The 24,630-nt window shown below is 37.3% G+C and overlaps 1 protein-coding gene across 5 annotated transcripts in view; it reads right to left on the bottom strand.

The window, feature by feature from the left end:
* Nucleotides 1-8,917: 8,917 nt before the first annotated feature.
* The window catches only part of HDAC11 (histone deacetylase 11), a 35,326-nt gene continuing 19,613 nt past the window's right edge, over nucleotides 8,918-24,630 (bottom strand). For all 5 annotated transcript variants that reach the window (XM_072347198.1, XM_072347195.1, XM_072347197.1 and 2 more), the window contains 7 exons: nucleotides 22,134-22,250; nucleotides 19,312-19,354; nucleotides 18,230-18,306; nucleotides 16,546-16,608; nucleotides 14,344-14,440; nucleotides 13,162-13,340; nucleotides 8,918-10,815 (listed from right to left, as the gene is read on the bottom strand). In XM_072347198.1, coding sequence (XP_072203299.1) covers nucleotides 10,573-10,815; nucleotides 13,162-13,340; nucleotides 14,344-14,440; nucleotides 16,546-16,608; nucleotides 18,230-18,306; nucleotides 19,312-19,354; nucleotides 22,134-22,250 — 819 coding nt within the window. In that variant the 3' untranslated portion in view covers nucleotides 8,918-10,572. The remainder of the gene's footprint in view (nucleotides 10,816-13,161; nucleotides 13,341-14,343; nucleotides 14,441-16,545; nucleotides 16,609-18,229; nucleotides 18,307-19,311; nucleotides 19,355-22,133; nucleotides 22,251-24,630) is intronic.

Raw genomic sequence — 24,630 nt, forward strand, 5'->3', positions numbered from 1 at the left:
CAGTTTTAGAGCAGAGAACAGGTGCACCAAAACCTCTAGCAAAGCTTTCTTTATTTTTACCTGGAAAAAAAAAGTCACATTCCATAAAAAGATCAGCTTGAAATGGGTCTTGTAAAAAATTCAATATACTGAAACATGCCGGTATCACAGAGTTCCCAATTAGTCTGGTTATAACGAGGTGACTAACAGACAGCTTTTGGAGATCTGCACATAACGTTTTGAATTCTAAGAACTTCTCAAAGTATTGTTAAGTTGTGATTTAGCTTGGATTTAAACAACCAGATTGGTTGATTAATAATAATATAATTACACTGGATAAATACTCATATAGTTGAATTTGCCTAATCCAAAGCACATAACACATAGTAAGACTAATGAAACAATGTCACCCTGAAACCGAGACTTATGGAAACAACTAACCAGATAGCTCTGCTAAGAGAATGCCATCTAGCACTTGCAATAACTATTCTCAGCTCATTGCAGAGTTGGTGGATTTCCAAGCAATCACGATTGTGATACACTGAGACATGTTACTAGGGGAACTCAAAATGCTATAGTTGAGTGAAAATTTTTGACCTAGTGGGAGTCCTGGAATTTCTCAGAGCATTGCACATTTCTCTCTATTTCAGCCAAAACCAGCAGGCCAGCCTTCAACATTAAATGTTTCTCCAGAGCACTAACAGCTTCTACAATGGAGACAGAAAGCTTAATCACATTTTAATTGAGCCAAATCAGATTTCCAAATTCAGCACACATCTGATAGATATTTCTTCCAGTGAAAATACAAAACCACTAGGCCTTCTGCAGCAAGTAACTTAGCAAAGATAGACTGAAGGGTTAAAATATAACCGTGTGCACGTGAAAAGACATCTTTTACAGAGTTACCAATGGGGGTAATTGGTATATGTTCTCTTCAGGGCATAGGATTTTCCTCTCCAGGACTATGCAACCTATCTAAGCAGCTGGGTTCCCCATGAGTGTATGATAACCACTGGTCATCTCTCCCCTTACCATGTTTTTTTGGACTCTTCCTGTGAAGAGAGGTACAATAGAGATGGGTGGTAATACTGCCACACAGGGCCAGAGAGGCAATTTGCTGCCACACAATTATGGTACATAATGAGAAGTAGACCAAGAAGCAGCTCATGAAGAGGTTTACGCAGCAGCTCAAAGCTTGTTAAACTGCATACTTTACAAAATAATATTATTTATAAATGCAATAAAGGTTTAAATTTCAATTATGCACCTCATGTTTTTCTGCATGTTTAAGAGGCCTACAACATATTTGTTATGGAAGGATACTAATTCAAGGCCACACGCCTCTGTCAGACTCCATCAAATAGAAATCTGACTGTGCCACAACACATATGAGGACATTCTTGACTCTAATTGCAATGATCATTCCACCGATGTATAATTTTGTGGAAGCAGGTTTGAAATTGTGTCACTGGAAATAGTACAACTGCTTCAACATCACATAATTAAGTCTCTCAAACTCAAACTGAACTGAGCCTTCCCTTATGCAATGCCAAGAGAGAAAGCCGCCAGAAGTCAGCCACGTTCATTCCAGACAGTCACAACAAGTATGAATCTTCTTTCAACTCTCAAACAACTATTTCCATTTCTGAGGAAATCAGCACTGTAGATCCCACTCTTGAGCAGTACACTAAGATTCATCCATCTTAAGCACCAGGTAGCTCAGAAACCTACAAATTCAGCTCACTTCCTCCCTATAAAGTTTTAACATCTCCTGCAGCTTTTCCCAAGACATACAAAAGCCCTTCCTAGTTCTATCAATTTTCAGTCCTACACATAGAACTCTAAGAAGTACCCAGATGCAGCATAGAGTTTTTCCTTCCATTTTTCCCTACAATACACAATTGGAAAGCTGCATGACATACCGAAGAACATACGATTCAGAAAACACACACTGTCAAAAAACTCATATACCAAAACACCGTCTTAGCAAAGCACTGCCATTCCGTTATTATTCAACAAGCAAGCATAGCTTTGTCCAAGAAGCAGTAATGTTTACAACTGGTCTGACAGTGCAAATGGCCACAGAATCCCATCTCATGTTCTGATTAACAGTTCTATTTATTTTTTAGAGCAGGTTTCTCTAAAAAGAGGAAAAATGTAACCCTCTGATTAATGACTAGTATAACCAAGTCCTTCTATATAGCAGGTTATTTTTTAGATACCTAAACTTTTCTCTTTACTGCTATGACAAAAATTAGAGGGTATTTATTTCCCTCATCATATGACTGAAGGAAATGTATCAGTTGGTTGAAAGAAAGTACCGCTATTTCCTCTATGGAAATGGAAACAGTAAATCTTACATTTTTCTCACATACCATATTTTGAAAGGTCTGCATTCTTTCACGTTTCAGACTCAAACGTTCCCACAACTAAAGCTTGTTGTAAAAGCATTCGACTCTTAAAGCACTCCCACCTCCAGTAACCAATCAACCCAAAACACTCCCCAGTTTTACATGTAGTCTCGTTCATCCAAAGTAAATAACTTAGTCTGTTCACTGGAGATTTATTATTTTAATGTGCTCATTTCACTGTTGGCCTTGGCAGAAATGTCCAAGTCTAGGAAGAAAGATAGTGAAAACTGACAAACTTCAAATCCCAGCGTTACAAAATTCTACTAGGTAACAAATGGAAAAGATAATTAGCCACAGCACAAGCCATCCCATGCTTAATTTGGAGCCCTATCCCTATCAAATATTGTCACAAAGATAAAATCAGAGAGTGAGTGATGGCCATCATTTTCAGACATGGGTCCTGGAACTCATCAGAAACAAGGAGAGCTCTTGAAATCTGGAGGGGGAAAAAAGCCTGTATTCTTCCCTAAATTCAGGGGTTTGGTTACACATCAGTGATTTATGGCCATAAGCTGGACCTGGGACTGCTGTGAAGGAAATCACCTTGGTGACAAAATAGAATCCTTGTTTGCAGTAAAAACTGGCTGAACAGTCACCACACAGCGCCAAATAATTATATGCACACATGGACCAATAGCAAAGACTCTTTAGCAGGGTCTGCTGTGACAGGACAAGGAGAAATGGTTTCAAACTAAAGGAGATTTAAATTGGATAGAGGGAAGAAGATTTTTACAGTAAGGGCAATGAGGTACTGACACCGGTTGCCCAGAGAGGCAGTGGTTGCCCCTTTCCTGGAGACAATCAAAGTCAGGCTGGATGAGGCCCTGAGCACCTGATGGAGCTGTAGGTGTCCCCACTCATTGCAGGGGAACTCTAAAATAACCTTCACTAGCTGCCATTCTCTGATGGCCTCTGGGTCTTTTCTATGTCTGTGCCCTAAAGCACTGCTCACTTTTGCCTTCAGATAGTTGAGCTGCTGCTCAAGAGTGAGCAAAGGTATTATTCTCCCCACAGTGAATTTGCAAACAAAAGTAAACCTGAGACCCCGTACACTCTTTAAGCCATTGCTAAAACTCAAAAAAAAAAAACAAGCAAAAAAGCACACTAACATTTTCAAGTGCCACCCATCAACCATACTGTAGGTCACCAGCAGGATGCCATGCACCACCAGAGCACAGGCTTCTAACATGCTGTAAATACACTAAGTAGACTGAAAGGTGTACATACGTTTTGTTGTCCAGTGTGGAAGCAGACCCTCATCGACTCACTGCACCTCAAAGACGGTATTTTACTGCTATATTTTCCATACCCTGTAAAATCTCAAGGTCTTTGAGCATGCCTCAAAATAAAAACAAACTAAAAATACGAGAACTATACCTCTTGTGTGTGACCACTATTGATTTCAGCTCATCCACAGTACGGTAGTTTTATTTTTCCTCTCCTGGCAGTACTTCAGTGATAAAAACTAAATCAAATCCAACCCTCCAAACACTGCCCTTGTTGTAGAAATGCACAATAAATCAGGCCCAACTTTCTAAGCACTGACCTTGCCAATGCTTTGTAGGTGCTGAAGTTTTCCTTGTCCTTATCTGGAAAGAGATTGTGTGAATTAAAGCTTACAAGCTTTTTTTTGTCCCAACCCCCCCTACTTCTTTTTCATCAAACAATAACTGTTATCCCTTTCCATCCCTCTCCTTTTTTTCCTTGGTAAAATTGACCTTAGTAACAAATCATTTAAATAGAAGTACAACATACATAGTTATTTAAGACAACATTAAGTAAGGCCTAAGTAATGACTGCTTACCCCTAAGGAGGAATAAGAGCTTAGTCTTGCCTGTATCCTGAAAATATTTCATTTCAGCAAATAATCTGAGGAAGCTTTAGAGTATGAAAGGGAGACAGCATGTGCAGTTGTGAACAACATAAAAGCAGCCACATTAAAACACAGGAATGCCTAATTTCTGTTGTAGCATTTGGAAAAATCAGCCTTCCAGTTTTAACAGGAAAGGATACAAAAAAAACCCACACAGATGGCAACTGTTTTGAATGCAGCTCATTGTATTCATTTGCTGACTCAGCTTCATTTCTCAATGTAGACCCATTACATCAAAAACCTCGGGTCTTTGCAAATAAGATAGAATTAGTGCAACTACACTGTTGAGAACATAACCACTATAGTCTGTTAACCTTCAGATAGTCACGTTTACTTTTCCAAGGTCAAAATAAGGTAAACTTCTTCAGTTCTTAATATTATTCTCAAGCATACGCAGCCAGCTCTAAAAACATGTCTGCAGTTCATCAGCACTCCTGCTGCCACACTTCATGAAATTCTTTAATTCAATCAGCATGCTGGCATGGAAGGCTACACTCTTGCCTTGCACATTCCTGCTTGTGTATGCTGTTCATTTGGGCAAACAGCATAAAAGAAAGCTATTTGCACATACTAAACAACAAGCTCCAAAATGAAAAGGGTAACAATGATCATTTGTGTTACCTCTTCCTCTGTAAATCGAGAATATCCACACAATGAGGCTCTTCTTTTTGCAAATCAAATACAGTATCTCACTTGCTAATTCAGACAGTTCACTATTTCTTACAGTACTATCTGAATGGTTATTAATAACCATAATGATTTCTCTATTGCAGTGTCAACTGCAAGGTATTCTGACATTGCAGTAGGAGACTCAGCTTTACAGCTGCCGTTTCATTCTGATCATTATTTAAGACATCACAGATCTCAAATTTAATTATCAATTTGCACACTGTGTGGAAAAGTGGGTCTTGCACTTCTTGCCGCGTAAAATTTAGCAGATCTCCTGCTATAACACTCTGGGAGATGCACTGTAGCTTCACAGCCTTGTATATACCCTGTACACAAACATAGAATGTTGCAAGTGAAGGGAATCACTCAGGGAGTGAACTGCCTGGAACGTAAACTCGATCTCTTCAGAAACCAAGGCTCATCTGCTTTTTACAATGGCTTCCACCCAAAAACTGCAGCTTGCTGACACTGTGTGAGTACATCCAACCTGTTTGTAGAATTTTGTTCTCTGACCCTCACATGGTATGAACAATTTTAAGTACAAATCCTACAAGGAGTATTTTCTCCTAGTTCCACATTTCACACCGCTAAAATTAAGTTGTCCAGAAATAGCATTCTGTTGGTTTTGCTTTTTAATTAACAAAAGGTGACTTTTAGAAATAATGGGGAAGATCAAGAAATTTCACCTCAGAATTAATCTCAGAGCAGCATCCCACGAAGTTTAAACAATTCCTCCAGAAAAAGATATTCACAATAATTCTGTTTGCAAGATCTGATAGTTTAAATACTTCCTCCAAAACCTGCTTTAAAACATACAGATTTGTAACAGGCAGCGTAATGTGTGATCTCATAGGGCTACCTGAAAACTGACATCAAGATATCGCTGAGACCAGAATCGGATGCCCAGTGTTCAGAGATGTTACCATCTAGCCTGTGCCCACTTTTTATGCCTACAAGCAATGAGCAGGGCTGTATTTTATACCATTTCTTCCACTAAGCCCATAGCATTATCATACCAACTTGAGAATGATTATAGCAGTTGCATCATGTCACCTGCAGCTAATCCTTCTTCTCTCTGCTTTCCACTAATCTGCACTTCTCTGATTATCACAGGATGCAGTCTTGGCAAAGACTAACTCATCTAATTTACAGTGGTACTCCAACTCCTTGAAACTGAGAACCATCAGATATTCTAGTTTTTGGAAGTACCATAGGAAGAACATCTCCATTTACTTCTGATGTTTGTCAACTTGTTTTGCTTCTCAAGGGAATCAAGTTAAAATGGAATCATCTTTCAATTGCTGAACAAGCTATAATGAATGATTTCTATTCAAGAAGCAAACATCTCATTCCCTACCAAGCTGCTTAACTGGAAACAGAAAGCATTATCAACAGAAGTCGTTGTGCAGCCGCGCCACTTACTCAGGTACATATACTGAGCATATCTGCATACTATCTGTTGCTGAGAATCCATTCAGTAAGTGACCAGCAGCCATTCTCACTAAGGACCAAGACAATTAAACCCAAATTCTACTTAGCCTTTATGTTTACCTTTGTGAAATGTAGTTGAATGTTCTCGGTTACAATGCTGATGGGTGGTAGTCTCTGGAAAGACTAGTAAAGAATGCAAAGAGAAACCATGGAAGATGTGAAAAAAGTAAAATAAAATATGCTGATATTTGATAACAAGAAAAATTCTACCCGATTCACACAAAAAACAGCTCTCAGTGTAACATCATGTGTAAAGAAAGCACACTGTGGCTTTTTACTCAGGAAGTTTTCAGTTTCCTTGTCTCCTCTCTGCAATTACCCTAAATCCTTCTTAATCTCTTCTGTGCTTAAGTAAATACAAGGGCAAAAGCAAAGACAAACGACAAGTTACATTTGGCTAACAGGATTAATTGTAATTTTTCTTAGGATGTCAAAAGTTGAAAGAAAAGAGACATCTTTCCTCTCTTACAAAGCATCACATCTGTTACAGCTCTACTAAAGACTAACTTGAAGACGCTGTATAGATAAGCAGCATCTTTCTACACTGGCCTCAGATTTGTTTCCCTCATTTTTATATAACTCAGACATGGATTTCCAAAATAAAGATAATCTGTTCCAGTCAAGCTCAAAGAAGTTACATTCAACTGCAAGACACAGAAGTCTGGATCTGATTAATGAGACACTTAACTAGCTCTATATCTGACAACATATATAATTACCTGCAACGTTCATCCTGAAGGGAGGAAAAGGGAAGGAAATGTGTGCCACAGACCATTGGGCTGGTCAAACACAACACTGCAGGACTGATAAAACAAGGAATGCCTCATCACAGCACTGCTGCTTTCCTCAGAAGTTTTGCATTGATTCCATCCCTGGGCAGAAGTTTGGTCTCAGATGTTGGAAAGTCAGAACTGCAGCAGGTAAATAAGTCAAGAGCCACAGTCCCACCACAGTGACCTCCTATTCAATCTTTTCAATTCAGTTAATTTGTCTTATCACCCTATTTCCAAGATTATCAACTTATTAACATTGGGATTTGTCAGAGCGTCCTCCCCAAAGTGACCATGCTGTATGTAGGACACAATTATGTAGCATATTTTGTGAAGTACAAGAAATGAGTCACTTTACAGCCCACCAGAAAGTATGCAGCTAGCACTGAAAAGAATTGTAAGCATTGTATGCATAAGAGAGGGCTGAGATACTGGTGTGCAGCTTTCTCCAGTAGCAGGGAAAGGTCAGGTTTCAGAACCATCGGGTTCTTCAAGCTGTGATGATCAGCAAGGGGTAGGGAACCTGTGTGCCCAAACAGCTATTATTCATTGTACAATGAACCTGCCCTGCACACAGTAAGCTGACTACCAATTCATTTTCTTTAACTCCATAGCATTATTATAGCTGACAACAGCATTTCTCAAATTCTTCCTTGCATTTATGACAACAGTCTGCAACTTCAGAATCCAAGGTATTAAAAAAAAAAAAAAAAGAAAAAAAAGTAACAAAAAATCCAAACAAAAAATACACTCACATTCAGGTCAAAAGAGATTGATATTACCATCTATATCTAAAATGCAGTCATTGTGAGGCTTAACACAATGCACAGTGCTTTTAGTTCACTTCTACACTGTATACTGACTGTAAAACTGAGAGGTGAGGGGACGGGGGTGAAACTCACCGTGCCAACTGTTAGGTCAGAGACAACAGCATCAACTCCTCAGGTTTTTCAACACATTTCACACGTGGCTGACTGAAAGAACAAATTCTTCATTCTATAAGCTATCAGAAAAGTCTATTCTTAATTAAAGAATTTGAGTCAAAACTGACATCTCATTAGGAAAGACGAGCAGCCAGCCTCTCTTCAGGATAAGTATTTTGTTATACATTAAGACAGCAGTTCTGAAATATTCCTCCCTATTACGGGAAGATTTATAGTAAAAGAAAATGCAATGCAGGAAAACCGAACGAAAAGAAAACCATAGACTAAAAGAAGTCCCACATTTTCTCCCAGCATCATCTGCTACTACCCAGCTTTCCAGCAGCCTCACTTAATTCACGTTCCACAAACACTTCCACAAAAGCTAACAATTCTGATGGTTGAGGTACCTGCAGATGTTTCCATGACAAATTATTTAGTGCACCTTGCCTATTGGTAACAAGATTTTATATGAATCATATGATACTAAGTTTAAATTCAACTGAAAAGTTTTGTCACTTCTAGAATGCAACATGGAATTAGGAAGCTACTTTAACACCTTATGATGACCTTATGATTCTTATAATATTTACAGACATAGAAACTGCAACTTCACAACTTCACTGGAGAGGCCAACACGTTAATGGTCAGAGAAGTCCTCCGCTGTTGACAAACACTGTACTGTTCATCCTTGAGACCTGCTACAGTTTCAGCTATATTTTAACTACCAATAAAAGCACAGTTTTAATAGCGTTTTATCCAAAATGTTTACAGACAAAATAAGTGAAAAGCAACGTCAGTCAGTATTATTCAACGTTATTTTAATCTTTACTGAGTCGAAGTAAAATAAACAAGTTAACACAGAGTATGTACCGTTACAGTGTTTTAGTTCATAGAAATTTCCTTTATAATTCTATAAAAATTATATGAAAGAATACCAACATCTTCCAGTAACACAGACTGTATAGAAAAAATAAATCTCAACATGAGTCGTACTCTGACCACCTAAAAGTAAGAAATTTAAAAGTGCCTTTTAACAACCGTGTTGCAAATCAAGATTAGTGCAATATGCCAAATCTGGTTTAAAGCAGCTATTTATAGCAATTGTGCAAATTCCAACAATTAATAAACACCATAAACTTAAAAAGGACATTACTGAGGTAAGTATTCTAATTAGAATGAAACATTCCTTAAATAGCTTATACACCAATTCCACTAGATGGAAAACATCAGGGTCCCTTCACAGAAAGGCTCAAACCTGAACATGACATCAGTGACTACTTGGAAGTTAAGAAAGCTCTTGCCAAATATACAGTTTAGTACATTTAAGACCCAGTGCTACAAACAGTTATTAATGCATAATAAACCAACAAAAATGAACATTACAGTCAACGCACCAAAAATTTGCATTCTGAATGCACTATTTTGTTCTCATACCGTAGTACCTCCTAGAACCTTCTATATAGGCTATTACATTAGCTTAATGTAGAAGTATTTTATTTCTAAATATGAACAATGTGGTTACCAACTATGACTGTAGCTATGACTACCAGTAATCTTCAAGCAAGTGAAAAACAGCACTGGCTGGAAAAAAATACTGAAATTTACTCTTCAAGGCTTACATATGACAAGTTGGTGATGAAAAGTATTTCTATTTCTACATGACATTTTCTGTAATAGTTCTCAGAACACTAAAATTAGGTTTAATTTTCTAGTAAGTCAGAGTAAACAAACTACAGTGCATAGGAACTACTGCCTTTAAATGCAGGCCTCATTTCAAGAGAGGCAAAAGCCACACTTATTGCTGATCCCTTACTGCCCATTGGCATACTAAGCCAAAGTCAATTCATATTCTATTTTCAGTGTATTCAAAAGCAGGATCAACGTCACTGTGGTAAATAGGAATAAAATATATATTAACAAATGTTCATTCTAACAGGCTATGGCTCAAAAGCCAAGCAAATGGACTATTCTCCATATTATTGCACTTGAGTGTTAAATCGACAGTAGAAGACTACACAGAGCTGTTATAACAACCTTTTAAAAAAGCAATAAATAGAATGCAGTATCTAAGAACAATACCAATAAGTTTAGTGCAGATTACTCCGGCCTCTGTCTGAACCATACCACCAAACAGGCCTCGGACAGTCCAACCACATAGTTCTTTCAACACAGTGGACAATCTATAACAATAGGAAGCAATTAAAGCTTTCTACAGTAACGTTATAAACTGAAATAAGGTACTCTAGAGTACATCTCAATTAGCTCAAAAGGATTTGTTGCCTTTGCTCAAGACAGCTTCAGAAGTTAAACACAGAATCTGCAAACATCTGTTGTCTGTACTAGGTTATTTTTACAGGCAAGCTGAGTCCTTTGTAAAGTTCTTATATTAACTCTGATAACGTGGAAACATTCTACTCCTAAAATGCTGAATTTAAGGAAAAAAAACTTATTAACCATCACTGCAGTGATAAATTGGTTAAGTCTGTTACAGAGTCCCTAATCATCTGTTCTACCTTGGGATTTTCAGCTGCACTGGTTGCTAGCTCCTTGTCAATAAGCCCCAGGTTGTGCAAATTAAGGATAGAATCAGCAATAATCCGGGCAGTCCTCTTCTGGTAGCCTCCAGATGTCACCATCAAGATTGGGATTCCACGGCTTCTGGCAGCCCTGAACACGACTTCATCTCTCTTCACAATTCCCTGCATGGTTACAACAGTTACAAAAAACTGAAGTGAATATAATATGATATTTTAGTTCTAACAGACCTAGTCGCTGGCTTATGGATTTGCAGTATGAGATGCTTAACAAGTAATTCAGCCTTATATTTTATATCAGGAATATCAAATTACTTTAAAAGCCCTGTTAGAGACATTACATTTGTAAGCCTTTAAAAAACAACAACAACAAAAAAAAACCACAACAAAAACAACAAATCCAAAATCTTTGTCTTAATTTTAGAGGACCCAACAGACAGACGTTGCCTACTATAAATTCTTATACGAATTCTTGCCCATGAGATATTAGGAAGTTACAAAAAAACACCCACAAACAAATGGAAAATTCAAAAGTGTAGCTGAAAAACATTTTGCAAAACCATGAAATACTAATTTTGTTAGTTTGACGCAGACCGGTAAAAGAATAATGGGCACAAGCAGTAACAAATGAAAACCAAGACATAGAAAACTACAGAAATATATTGGGAACAGATCCTAAGAGCAAGTAACAGAGTTGCTGTACATGTCTGAGGAGCAAGCAGTGGATGTAGAAAATGCTATCCTGAAGGAGAACTGGAAGCAGTCACTACTCATGGGAGCAGAACTGCCTCAGCAAATCCTCCAAAATCTCTACGGGGTGCTCTAACAAAAAGACATTGGTTTACTCCCAGCATCTGCATGGTACCAGAAAAGAACATACAAGAACTGAAGATGACAGCCTACTACACTTGAATACAACTAACACTGCAGTGAGACTTTAAAACAGAAACAGCATCCACAACTGACAACTGGATTGTTTAGCCTTGAAGAGATGAACTGCCCATGCTCAATGTCTTCAGTTTTGGCAGTTCCACTAGGTTAGGATTTCAAACTTGGTGAAACACATTAATCATTCCTAAGCCAACAAGAACAGAGAGAAAAGAAATCCTGCCCTCAGTTCAAAAATTTTCTCCATCACATGTCTGAAACAGCGGTCACACAAAGAAATGGCACACGTTGCCTTTCACCTCTTCTTGCAAAGATGGAGGGAAGGTGAAATGATTATTTTAGTGACATTTTATATAAACAGCAACCAACAGGTACAACAACTCACTGTTCTTGACAATGAACATATGGCAGAGAAAAAATTGAAAGGGCATGTCAAAGTGTTTTTCATTTATCACTTGGTGGCAGTTTCCTCCCCAAGCTCCTTCCCTTTCTCAGAGGAACTTTTACACAGTCAAAGAAAAACCTGGAAATACCAACCAGTTCCTAAATCCTTCTGCCCCAGGCTCACTAAGGTATCCAGAGGCAATCGGTGAGCAAGAATAGACTGCTTAGTGATGGAGACAATAAGAATGAGGAGCTGAATCAGAAAGGAAACAAACTAACAAGAAACTAGTTTTGTGGAAGACTGTTTGAGAACTAAAGTACTGAAAAACAGAACAGATTGAATGCTTGCTCCATTAGAAAGGATTCTAAGAGTTCAAGAAAGCAGTTCTTCCTGTATCAAACTGGTAGACAATGAAAGAGAATCAAATGTGAAAAACAGGACAAAGAACTGAGGAACTGTCAGGGAAAGCATCATTAAAAAAGAGGAAACATGAGAGCTATAGAATTTCATATTTTGAGAAAAGCCTATCTGTTATGATACTGAGAAGGTGAAGACCTCTATGCAGCTACACAGGACAAATGAAAACTTAAATCTAAACTAAGGCAGGGAGAAAAGCTAAACTGAGCTAGAAAAGGAAGTGGTCGTTCTATAAAAAAAGAATAGGGAAAGTGTGGAAAAAAAAAACAAAACACCAAACTCTTCATTTGTTAGAAATAACAAATAGGTTGCACAAGACTGCTAGACATGGGAGACATCAAAAGAGACATTTAAAACAGACAGAAGTGCTACAGAGGAAATTAAGTGCTAAGATGCACACCAAGTGCAAGTGACAAAAATGTTAAATGGATTGCATGAGTATCAGGGGCAAAGGAAACAGAACAACATGCAAGAGAATGACCATATAGGGGAAAAAACAATCGAGGTGCAGTGCAATAGATACATCTGCCTGAACACTATCTTCATGTTCAGCATGGGTGTATTTCAGAGAGAAAGTGAATGATACTTAAACAGGCGCATGAAGAAACAGAATCAAGAAATGAAGTATAAAAAACATATGGTGAGCAATGGATGCACATATATATATGTATATGTATATATAACAGAAAAATGTTTAGGTTTACTGTGAAGTACATTCCTTACCTTCATCTAGCAAACTGCGACAAGCAATTCACTCTTAGCACCAACCCCAGTATTTGGTGAATAGTGAAAGTCTCAATGTATTTTAGTGTTATACAAACCTGAGGTGAAATAGCAAGTCCTCCCAATGGATCGCCATCCAGAATATCAGTTCCAGCGTTATAAACAATAATGTCAGGTTTTAATTCATTTAATGCTCCTTCCACATGAGTATGTACCTTCTGAAGGTATTCTGTGTCCTCTGTACCCCACTCCAACTCCACCTTCCGTTTTATGGCACCTGAAATGTTTGTGTTATTGAAGAAAGTAAATGCAGTGCATTTTCACAAATTCTTCAGTTAAAGAACATTTTTCAAATACTTGTTTTTGTATCAAATGTAAGCGCAGCGACCTTGAAAAAAATTCCACCGAAGACAGAATTCAAAGCAGGGGAAAAAAAAAGTCTATCCAAATCACAAATGCAAAACGTTGATGAAAAACAACTTATCTACAGGACCATTCAGACATCAGCAAAGAAATCATAAAAAGAATAAATTTAAGAAGGAACCTAGATTAACATAATGAAAAGAGAACACCAAATTGCTACTGTAGAGAAAAAGAAATCCACAATATAAATATTACTAAGAAATTAAGATGTTTTACTTTTATCTCAACATTAGGAATTTAACAGCAAGAGATCATGAATTCATGTGAATTGCTTTATGTATAACAAGATATAGCTTTGCCCCAAGCATCTTCAGTTTAATGTTCTTACCCTGTAGGAGCAAACATCTATTCTTAATTTAAATCAAATTATTTTAAACACTCACAATAAGGCATTAAAAATAGAAAGGGGGAGTTGGGGAGGTAGTAGAAAGAAATCGATGCTTATAAGTTCTAGTTTTGTTTGCTTTCAGGCAGTTATGCTTAACTCTAAATCTGAACTAATCATAGTGTGCGTGAGTAATCCAACACACAACGATACTTATTGCCTAGTGAGTGCTGAGTACTTTTTTTTTAATGCCTTCCTTGTTTAACATCAGTTAAATAAAGGTATGTTTATGCTTCTTCCACTGCCCAGTGGAACATCCCACATCTTGTATTCAGTGTAGAAATGAAGGAAGGCACTTCAATCTCAAAGCAAGGCAAAACACTATTCTGACACATAGCAAAACCATTGAAAGTATTATGTTCTACCTGAAGGAAAGATAACACTGTTGCAAGAAAACTTATCAGTAAGTGAAAAAGTTACTAAATAATAGCCATTCTTTCACATTCAGAACATGAACCTCAATTATACTTACGTTTAGCAAACCCATCTCCTGGATAAATATATCTATTGTATGCATCCATGATATACACTCTATGATCATTCATGAAGTCCCTCTCATGGCCATTTCCCTGAAGGAAATTTAGAGTTAGTTCTTTCTAGCACACTCACACAGAACCATAATATGCAGATTCTAACATAATCAAGACTACAAAGACTATTCAAAACTCCCACAACATCCCTTATTTATGGTCTTGAAGGCTATTTTCAGGTATAGAATCTTGTGGGCTATGACAGCATGAGTCCAAAGACTGCAGGTATTATCAAAATCAACATCCCACTATCTCTGTGAAGGTAATTACAAGATATTTTTTCTCTTGTATGTGAAATAAGAAGTGAAAATTAGAAGATAATCACTTTCAGCAGCATCACAAATGCAATTGTGACCAAGACTGCAGAACAGATACATTTTTATACAGCTGGAAAGATAACTTCCAATGCTCAGAATAGAATTCTGCTGCAAGGATACTTACAGCCTTGTATAAGGATAAAATATCAGACTGCAGTTTTCCCGATAACTCAAGTCTTGGTGATATATATAAGCAGTCACTGGAAACATTACAAACACTAAATAAGCAATGTAATAGTTTAACATATTAATCACCACAAATTCCTTACAAAGTAGTGACAGGTGAAAAGGTAGATCCTCAAAAGAAAACAGATTCTGAGTACTTCCTCCTTCCCCCATCTCTGAATAGCATTCTTTTGCCTCTCACATAGACTTTTTTCAGCTAGTACAATTATCCTTTCACAGTAATCCCCGAGATGATTTCATCTAAATCAGTGCATCATAAAGGACCCATTCCCTCACTCTCAAGATATTCACGAGTGATTTCATTTAAACCACAGAAACAGAATTCCAGATATATCCTCAATACTTCAGACATTTAATTTATGTTCTTTTTGTAATCTTTCCCAGCAAGTACTTAAGCTATATTTCTGTTATGACTTCCTCCACTGGAAACAACACAAGAAAAACAAACACAGAAACAATGGGCTAAAGCTAGTCAATACAAGCAATAAGGGGAATAGGATACTACAATACTTATTTCTTTAGGCAACGCCTACTTACTTCTTCAGCACACTTGGTCCACAAAGAAACAGTTACTGATATAAATCTAGGAACACAAGAGCCTCTGGGTAAACCATTTTCTTATAAACAGTAAAACTCAAACACGCCAAGAACTGGGACACTCACAGGATGAGAATGTCTGCACACTTAAGAGGCACCTGCTGAGCTAGAGCTCCACACACCTCCTACTTCCCAAGGAAAGAAACAATTCCAGAAAGGGGCAATTTAGCATGCTGGCTGAGGTCACAGGCATGACAGCCAAATATAAAAATGCATTCCAAGAAATCTTTTAAAAGAAAAATGAACCAAAATTTAACAACAAACAAACAAACAAAAAAAAAGACAAAATCTGAGGCATGTACACCTTGATGGAAGGACCCAGACAGGATGGGAAACACAAAGCATCTTTTTGCTGCATAAGATATGCCTTTATTTTTTGGCTATTTTAGGACGCCTTAACTTGCAGAAAAGAGAACTGATAGAAGACGGAACACTTCTGCAGCCATCAGGCTTCCTCTCTGCAATGGTTTATTCACAAAAATCTTCAATGCTTTAGATTGGATGTAATTTCAGCACATTAGCTGCTTTTCTAAAAATACTATTTCCTTCCTTTGGGGATTTATTTTGGAAATCCTCCTAAAGACAAGATTTGTTCTCAGTCTACCAGGGAAGAGAGATGCATTATTTACTTCACTAGCTTGAAGTCAATCTTTCCATTGCAACACTGAAGGTCAAATTCACCTCCTGAGAAGGCTGCTGCAATGACCAGGCAGCTGAACCAATTGTCATTTCCCTATAAGAGATTTTTCTTTCTTCTGGGAACCCAAACTACTCTTCAGACTATTATGCTACAGATCAGTATCAATTCAAAACTATTTTTATATCTAGCCACATGATGGAGCTGCAACTCAGTTTAATTTCATCGAACTGGTTTAACAGCCCATTGGAACATAAAGTAATAAAACAACTAAAATATTATCAGTTTTACCTTTTAACTTTGGATACCGTGAGTTAATATTTCATGTTACCACTACTAAAAAGGTGGTCTGCATCACATGCTTGTAGTTCTAACAAAACAGTACTAAATACAGCAAAGTTACTCACCTGGTGAGCATCCAGATCAATAATTGTGGCTTTAGACACTCCTGGTACTCTTTCAAATAAGAACTGGAGAGATAAACAAAGAGAGTCAGCTATGAAGCTAGGTGATAGATAAACTGAAGGCTTGAAGCTTGCACACTGTATTGTTGTTTCAGTTTTAATGTCATGCATGTAATCTCATTCACCAAATAAAGGGCTAAGTGATTTCAAATACTGTGATTATTGTGATTATATAATAAAAATCTATACATGTCCATCACATGAAATGCAAAAAAACATGCATTTCACAGCCATGTGTGCAGGTATCTACCTAACTGTTGAAGAATTTGGTGAAGAGAGGGCAGAAAATGATTTTTGCTCATCCTCTTTCCCCCAGAATGTACCAATCTCAATGTAAAATCAAGGACATACCCTACAGCATCACACACTAACTTGAAAAACAGACTTGGCAAATGAGGCTTAAGCTTAATGGCACTGAATAACACAGGAGAGCCCAGGGCAAGAAGGGCTGTCCTAGTAGTGCTGGCTCTGCATAAGCACAGGTGGCAAGTCTCTGCATTCCACTTCAACCAGGCATGGGACAGGTTCAGCTAGGGATTATAAAGCTGATTGTGGCACTGGCGCTGTCAGAGACAGCAACAGCAATGACCATGTGTTGGGACAGGGTGAAGCAAGAGCTGCATAGACCCTGAAATGGCAAGGAGCTCATTTCCTGAGACACAAATGGTAGCACAGGCAAGGCTTAACAGCAGGAAGGAAGAACTACTCCACTGATGGCTTCCAGCTCTATAAAACTAGTAAGAGAATTCATCTGTTATTCCACATCTGCAAATAAAAAACATGCTCCTTTCATTCTTTTGATCTTACGGCTTTGCCAAATTACTATTTTAATATAGATGTCATAAAAAATGTAAAGGTTTTGTATCAACCGCTACCCGCTATAATTCCTCAATCTGTATTTTAACGATAGAGAAATCAGAACACTGTGGATTGCTTTCTGCAAATTACAGTATACAGAAATTAGGGTGTTCTGTCATTTGGTGTGCTGCAATCATTAGGTCTTATGTTTTGATTATCACTGATAATTTATAAATATTCTAGTATACAAATACACCACAGGGCACTTGATAAAAATAAGCTCTAATTGCAGAAAGCTCCTGCTTCAGCCTTTCAACAGCTAAATAGTACATGTATTCATTCAAATTCAGTGATTCTTTTGGACACATTCACATTTTTATTCATGAATTTGAACCATTCTGAGGACTGCAAAGAGCAACTTGATTTGAAGATAAGATTTCCTTCTCTGTGTAAGTCTCCATTATAAGCACCAAAACTCACATGGAATTTGCAGGTTCAACTGCTAGACTGGCCTAAGTATCAATGCAGATACTACAAGACAGTCTGCTTTAGCTTGCTTTTTTTCAACCTGCAAGAATATGTTATTAATGCAATTGGACCAGTTTGTATTTCCATTTATATCTCTGACCCCATATCTCTTGCCTTCCACTCAATAGCTGATTATGCACTGTGCTTTGTAACATTAAATACTGCATCACTTTCCTTCTCCTACCCATCTCTAGATACTTTGTTTTTTCTCACTGTGAAAAAAATTAGTACTCATGAATTTCTGGAACATTCCTCCATTTGCACAAATAGTAGAAAATACTCTCAAAATAGTATTTCTTACCTTAATAGCCAGTGTGATATCAGCATACGCACAAAATCCTCCACCTTTATCACTTGAACAGTGATGAAAACCACCCCCTAAACATAAAAAATTTGATGGGTAAATACCTAGATACCAGGGAACTTCCAGTCTTTACTAAGAGTTAGGTTCCAGCAGGCATTTTTTTCCCCCTTTATGAAATATCTCATCTAGAGCCAGCAATCCTTCATCTAGCAACTCATCTCATAGGGTTCCTGTATGAATCAGGCCACCATGTAAAGGACCAGCAGATGCACAGTTTGAAAACAATGGTCATCTAGCAACTACACTAGCAGCAGAGAAGGACAGACACCATGTGGTGTCTATGTGACAAAGCACAATGTTTTTAAAGTTAAAACTTCTCCCAGAAGTGCACTTAGATCATAGATCTCCAGGCAGCAAATTCTAACAAAGTCAATTAGCACATCCTTTGCATTTGCCTGATACGTTGAAAGCCTTTTACATGCTGAACATTGGGTCAATGACAAACCATTGGTTCAATAGTTTACTGTTTTTGCATCACTATTTTGACATGAGTAAGGGTGCAGATTTATATTCTTCACCATTTCTTCACTCAAGCTTTTTTCAGGAAGAACTGCACAGCCAAAAATAGACCAACTGGTATAGTCAACTGTACAGCATGTCGACCAATCCCTTGGTCTGGTATTATATGTATACAGCACAGCTAACAAGATCTATTCAAACTTATGCATAATTTAAAGGAATATTTTACTGAAATATTCCCATGTACTCTGATCACATTTTTCCTCATTTCATTCTCATCTACAATCCACACACTGTGTATAAATACCACATCTTTACTGGGTTATCTTCTTCCTATCAGCAAACATTTTATTTTGTTATAAAACTGCTACATGGATGATAGTGGCTATGAGAATAAATCCAGTACTTCATCCTCTTTTTTTTCTGTTTAAAGTTTCTTTCAATTAAACACAATCCAGTCACTTTATTATAGGCAGAATATACATCATACTGAATGAAAATAATGACTTTAAAAACACATTATTAAGTATCATTTACTACAAATTTCCCTTTGTACTCACCTACATTGATTGCCCAGCCTCTTTCAACAGCAAGTTTTCCTGCCTAGAGGAAATGACAATAAGGACATAACGAATGAATGAGGAAACCACTGAGCACTCACTGTGTGCTCCCACCCCAAACACGGCTCTTGGCATTCTAATGCACCCACTGCATTTTCAGATGCTTTACCAATGGAACTCATTCTGAATCTGATCTCTCATCACAAGCCATACAAAACGACATGCAGTAAAATTAGTTGGAAAAAAATATTTGATTTCACATCTGTAATTTTACTCCCCTGCAGTTGAGCAGATTTTGAACTAACTGGGCTTTGTGGAGATGAACACTGACCCCTAGCAGACAAATGATAAACTGAAGGTACAAGTATTGGTAGGAATAAAAAGTGAGCAGAAATCTTCCAATATTCTTCCTTATAATGTAATAGGAGGAACCTCAGCTTGGAATTCTGAAAACAATGATTAACAACATAGTTTCAGCTGTGGGTGGGAACAGGAAAATGCCAAGCATTAAGTGCCCTGTTTTACATGCACAATATAAAATATGACCAATTTTTGCCTTCTGATACAAAATGAAGTCTGTGCCTTTTACTCCCCTATGAACTCAAATGACATCGAGGAAATGAAAAGTACTGACAGAGAAAAGATACATGGGGATAAAGTCACAAAATTTAATTGGGGAAATAAAAAAGGGGGTTACAGAAAAGTAATATGAGTCCTAACATTTTGTTACACACCTTGGCATCAAGTACACCTAGAAATCACAAACACAGATTGCTCAAGAACGTATTCATAATTATACAAAAGCCCACTTGGTACTGCCTACAGAAGGTTTATTCCCTATTGCCAGCATTCCTATACACATGCAAACAGCCAGGATAAGATATTTTACTACACACAGTTCTGGTTACTGCTGATATGACACTTCCTGAAGTACAGATAGATGCTTAACATTTAACTTTGTGATTTCATCCTCTAACATTCAAGTTAAAATAATTTTGTTTTTCCATATGAATTACGCTGCTACACAATGTTAGTCAATAAATATACATAGGCATATATTTTTGGCAACTGTGATGCAAATTCTTGTGTAATTCACAGCATGACCATTAAGCTTTGAAATATAAGAAAGCATACAACATTAAAGCTTCCAGTTACTTTTACAGATCCAGCAGTTAGACAGAATACACATTTAACAAAGTACTGAAAGAAAAAGTCATTTATTTCTATCAAGAAATTGAGTTGTTCTACCATTAAAAATGCAAATAAAGAAGCAGAAAAGCTATCTACTTCATTCTGCTTTTATCTGATCCTAACTGGCTTTCTACAATCATTTCACATAGAAAAAAAACAAAGAGGACTCAAACATAATACTGCCCCATGTATATCTCACAAAAGCCCTGTCATTTACTTGAACACTGCTTCAATAAGGTTTTGGGTTCTCTCCCATCACTTTTCAGGTCAGACCCTGGTCAGACCCCAACATTCTACACTTTGATAAAGGCACAGCACCATCTTTTCTTCAGTACTCAGAGAAGATCTTTTTTTTTTAACATATCCTTAAGGAATTCTTCATGCATTCGTGAAGGCACATATTTAAAAATAGGAAATCACAGTTCCAGTGTGCAGTTAAATTGCTACGTACCTATATTACTGTTGACTGAAATGGGAAGCTACCTAGTAGGCTATTTTTGAAAATAATGTCATTTCTTTATCACTGTATTACGGCTTCCCAGTCTTGCTCACCTTAAATATCTAGTGGTTGCAATAAATCATACACTTATATCTGATAAAAACATACTGAGAGGTTTGCCAACCCACAGAACAATGTTCTTCAATAATTGGCTTCAAATGGATATAAAAGAAGCAATATCTGCTTCTGTCCTTTCCACATGCATCCACTCCAGCAGCTTCCTTCAGAAAGAGAAGCTAAAATGTAGCAAAGATCCAGGTGTATCATAACGCTAAGGATTTCAGACAGGATTTTTTTTTCATTTATGTAACTGTGACAGTTACCCATGAAAAGACTGGTACTGTTACCACCTTATCCAAGACAGGGAATGAACACAGGAAAGATAGTGTTCCAATAGTTACTGGTTCACAAACATGAAGGCATCTTTTCTCAAGGCATCCCTGGCTACAGCTATTAACTGTTTTCTTTCTACATCTTCAACATCTCTAATGGAAGTTTCTCAAGCAAAATTAGATGTGTGGGGACTTGCACATCCCTCCTCCTCAGAGCACTCATATAAATGATCAGAAAACAATCCTGCCAAGGTAAAAACAGGCTGTATCTCACTTCGGTTCAGCTGAGCTGCTTTTATGCAGCATACACAATTGAACAAAGAAACTAACCTTCATTATTCAAATTAGACACAAAGTATTAAAAAAACATATCTCCACGCTCATTTTTAAGGTATGAACACTTAATACCAACAGTAACCAAACCACAGCCACTCGGTAAATATGTGCTTTAAAGTATCTTCTACACTATTAATTTCACAACTACCCATTACTAGAAATTACTTGTCTTTGAACACAGTTATAAATTGTGCAGTTTTTGCACTTGCCATAATTCCTGTCATCTCCCTCACTCCCTTCACAGGCTGCCCCTTACTACTCCTTTTGCTCCTGCAAATTACAGACAATAAAAATCAGGTTCATCCTTCATATCTTCACTTGCTAAATGCCAGACTCTGCTTGTGTTCAGGACTGTACACTAACTTGCTTTCCTTAATAGGACTTTGGGGCTTGAGGCTTTAAGTTACAGAAGGCATTACACCAGGTTGTATAGGTATGGTAAAAGCAAATCAAGAACACCTTACCATGATGGTTCCTCCTGTCTGGGTTCGCAGAGGTTTCAAAACTTTCCTCTGAACAAGGAAGTTGGGAAGGAAGAGGACTGGAGGGATTTCTGTGATTGTAGCCACAACGAATGACCACTATGAGGGAGAAAAAAGTTGTAATTAACATAACCTGTCTTAACGATGTCCTTTAGATCTCTCATCAATTGCTATTCACTGAAAAGAAACCCATAAGACATTAGTAAGATTTTAAGAGGCTGTTTTTTTTTTTCCAGATGAAGGTGACAACAACAGTGTCTATCGGCAACCCCCAAATAGTTTCTTCCTATTACACTGTTAACAATTACAAATATCAATTAAACACCAGCATTATGTTTCTCCATACTTTAATATCAAATGTCATTAAGTCAAGTTTTCAGCCAGGCAATACTTTTGAAAAAAAAATCTACATGCCTGGGGTTGGGGAAAACTATCACCAAATGTCTTCCAACAGAATTAATAGCAACCTACAGTTAATAAATTGTTCAACTCTACAATATTTCTCAAGTCAATTCAATGGAATATACCAAGGATAAAGGAAAGAAAAGAAACCCAAAACCAAACAACTTTGGCTAAGATGTTCAAATACTTTGGTGAACACAGTGCAAATTTTTGCATGGAGAATCAATTAAAGTTTGTTTAGCACATTACACACTTCTAAAAGACGTTTCAAGTCATATCAGCAAGAATGTCACTTGAAGGTTAGAACAAATATCTGCAATAAGTAAATGCTTCCAATGGAAAAAACAAAACAATAAAAGGATTACTTAGGAGAACCAGTGACATTGCTACCAGCGATAAAACTTCTAAATACATTTCACAGCCAAAGTCACAGGTAAGTTTGTACCTTTTCAATCAGCACTAAGACATTCAAGTACTGAGAATTGGAAGTTTCAAACAAACACATACAAACACATTTATTATTATTCACTAATTATAGCATTTGCTCTAAAAACTTCCATTCTTAAGAGGGATAAAGAAAATTCCAAGTTATTTGAATGTGTGGCAATAACTATTCAAGCACTAAAAATTAGCATGCAAATTACTAGGATGATAAAGCTAAAATAGTTGCTTTATGTTGTTCATCCTGGACAAACACAACTAAAACCAGTCTCTGTTAGTTTAAGATACTGCACTGGTAAAACCTTATGGTATCGAGGTGCTACTCCCAAGAAAGGCAAGCTGCCAAACCTCCTCATTTTTGTGTATCACTCTCCCAACTAAAGAGTTAGGAATGTTGAAGAGAAACAACTCACTGCACACCAAGTGTTACCTTCTCCTTTTAAGAGGCCTAATTGCTGTTTTAGCTGCAAAGAACACTCTTCTGAGTTCACAGATCAGTGAATGTATTGAAACCCATCAAATAGTGTTCCCTCTAATCAAGTTCTCTTGTCCAATGTTCTATTCAAACATACTCGGGTACCACTACGCTTAAAAGAACATTTAGATTCCTTTACCTAACACACCAATGTTTGCATGAAAAATTAGGTGGAAACCAATGCAACCAAGGCCTTCATCAATCAGGCCTAAAAAGAATAACCAAGGAAAAGGCATGATGGAGGAAACAGAGACAGTAGATGGCAGAGTAAGAACTGCATGAACTGATGAACCAGACAGCAGAATTTTAAAGAAAGTTCTCATTTTATCCAAACAAAAACCACACATTTTCAGCTGCCAGGTTACCTACAGTGACTGAGGCAATGCACAGAGCTCAAGATTAGTTTTGTGCTGTTTTCTTGAATATCTCAAACAGCCAAAAGTATCACAGGCTGAACTGACAGTTTTACAAGGCTGCCTCCACAGCTTTCAATCCCAAGTACATCGCCAACACCACCAGGTGACAAACAGGTACCTCTTGTCCCACAGCAGATGCACTCAGATGACAGGGTGAGAGTCAAAGCACACAAGCACTTCAGCTCTAGAAAACACCCACTGTGATCAGAAGGTCAGAGCTCAGCAGGCCCATGCAAAATTCCTTCCAAGGGTTTGATGTGCTTCTCCAAGAAGTAACATACTTGTCTTTGAAGTTACAAGTCCATCTTGTACAAACCAGACTTCCAAACAATTTCATTTGCTCTTGATTTGTTTTACAAAGCATATCCACTTCTCACTAGGTGTAAATACTCACATTTCTAAGAAAATGAATGTTTTATTCTTAAGAATACCTACATTGTTTGCAAATATGTAAAAACAGACCAAAACATGTAGCTTGCTTGACTGATCACCTCTTTCAGATCCATTCCAGAAAAACACATCTTGCATTTGGCTGACAACAAACACTGTCCATCTATTTTATTTGCATTTCAGTATTCACTCACATTCTCCAACTTCTGATAAATCAAAAAGTCTCAAGTATAAGACTTACAAGGTCTGAAGACAGGTTTAACCTCATTGCCAAACCCCTTCCAGAATTTCAGAATACTGATATACATTAAATCCATTATTTTACCTAACAATGGAACAAGAGGAGGAGCGTAGA

Source organism: Excalfactoria chinensis, chromosome 12 (genome assembly GCF_039878825.1).
Source record: "Excalfactoria chinensis isolate bCotChi1 chromosome 12, bCotChi1.hap2, whole genome shotgun sequence".
In the NCBI taxonomy this organism is placed as follows: domain Eukaryota; kingdom Metazoa; phylum Chordata; class Aves; order Galliformes; family Phasianidae; genus Excalfactoria; species Excalfactoria chinensis.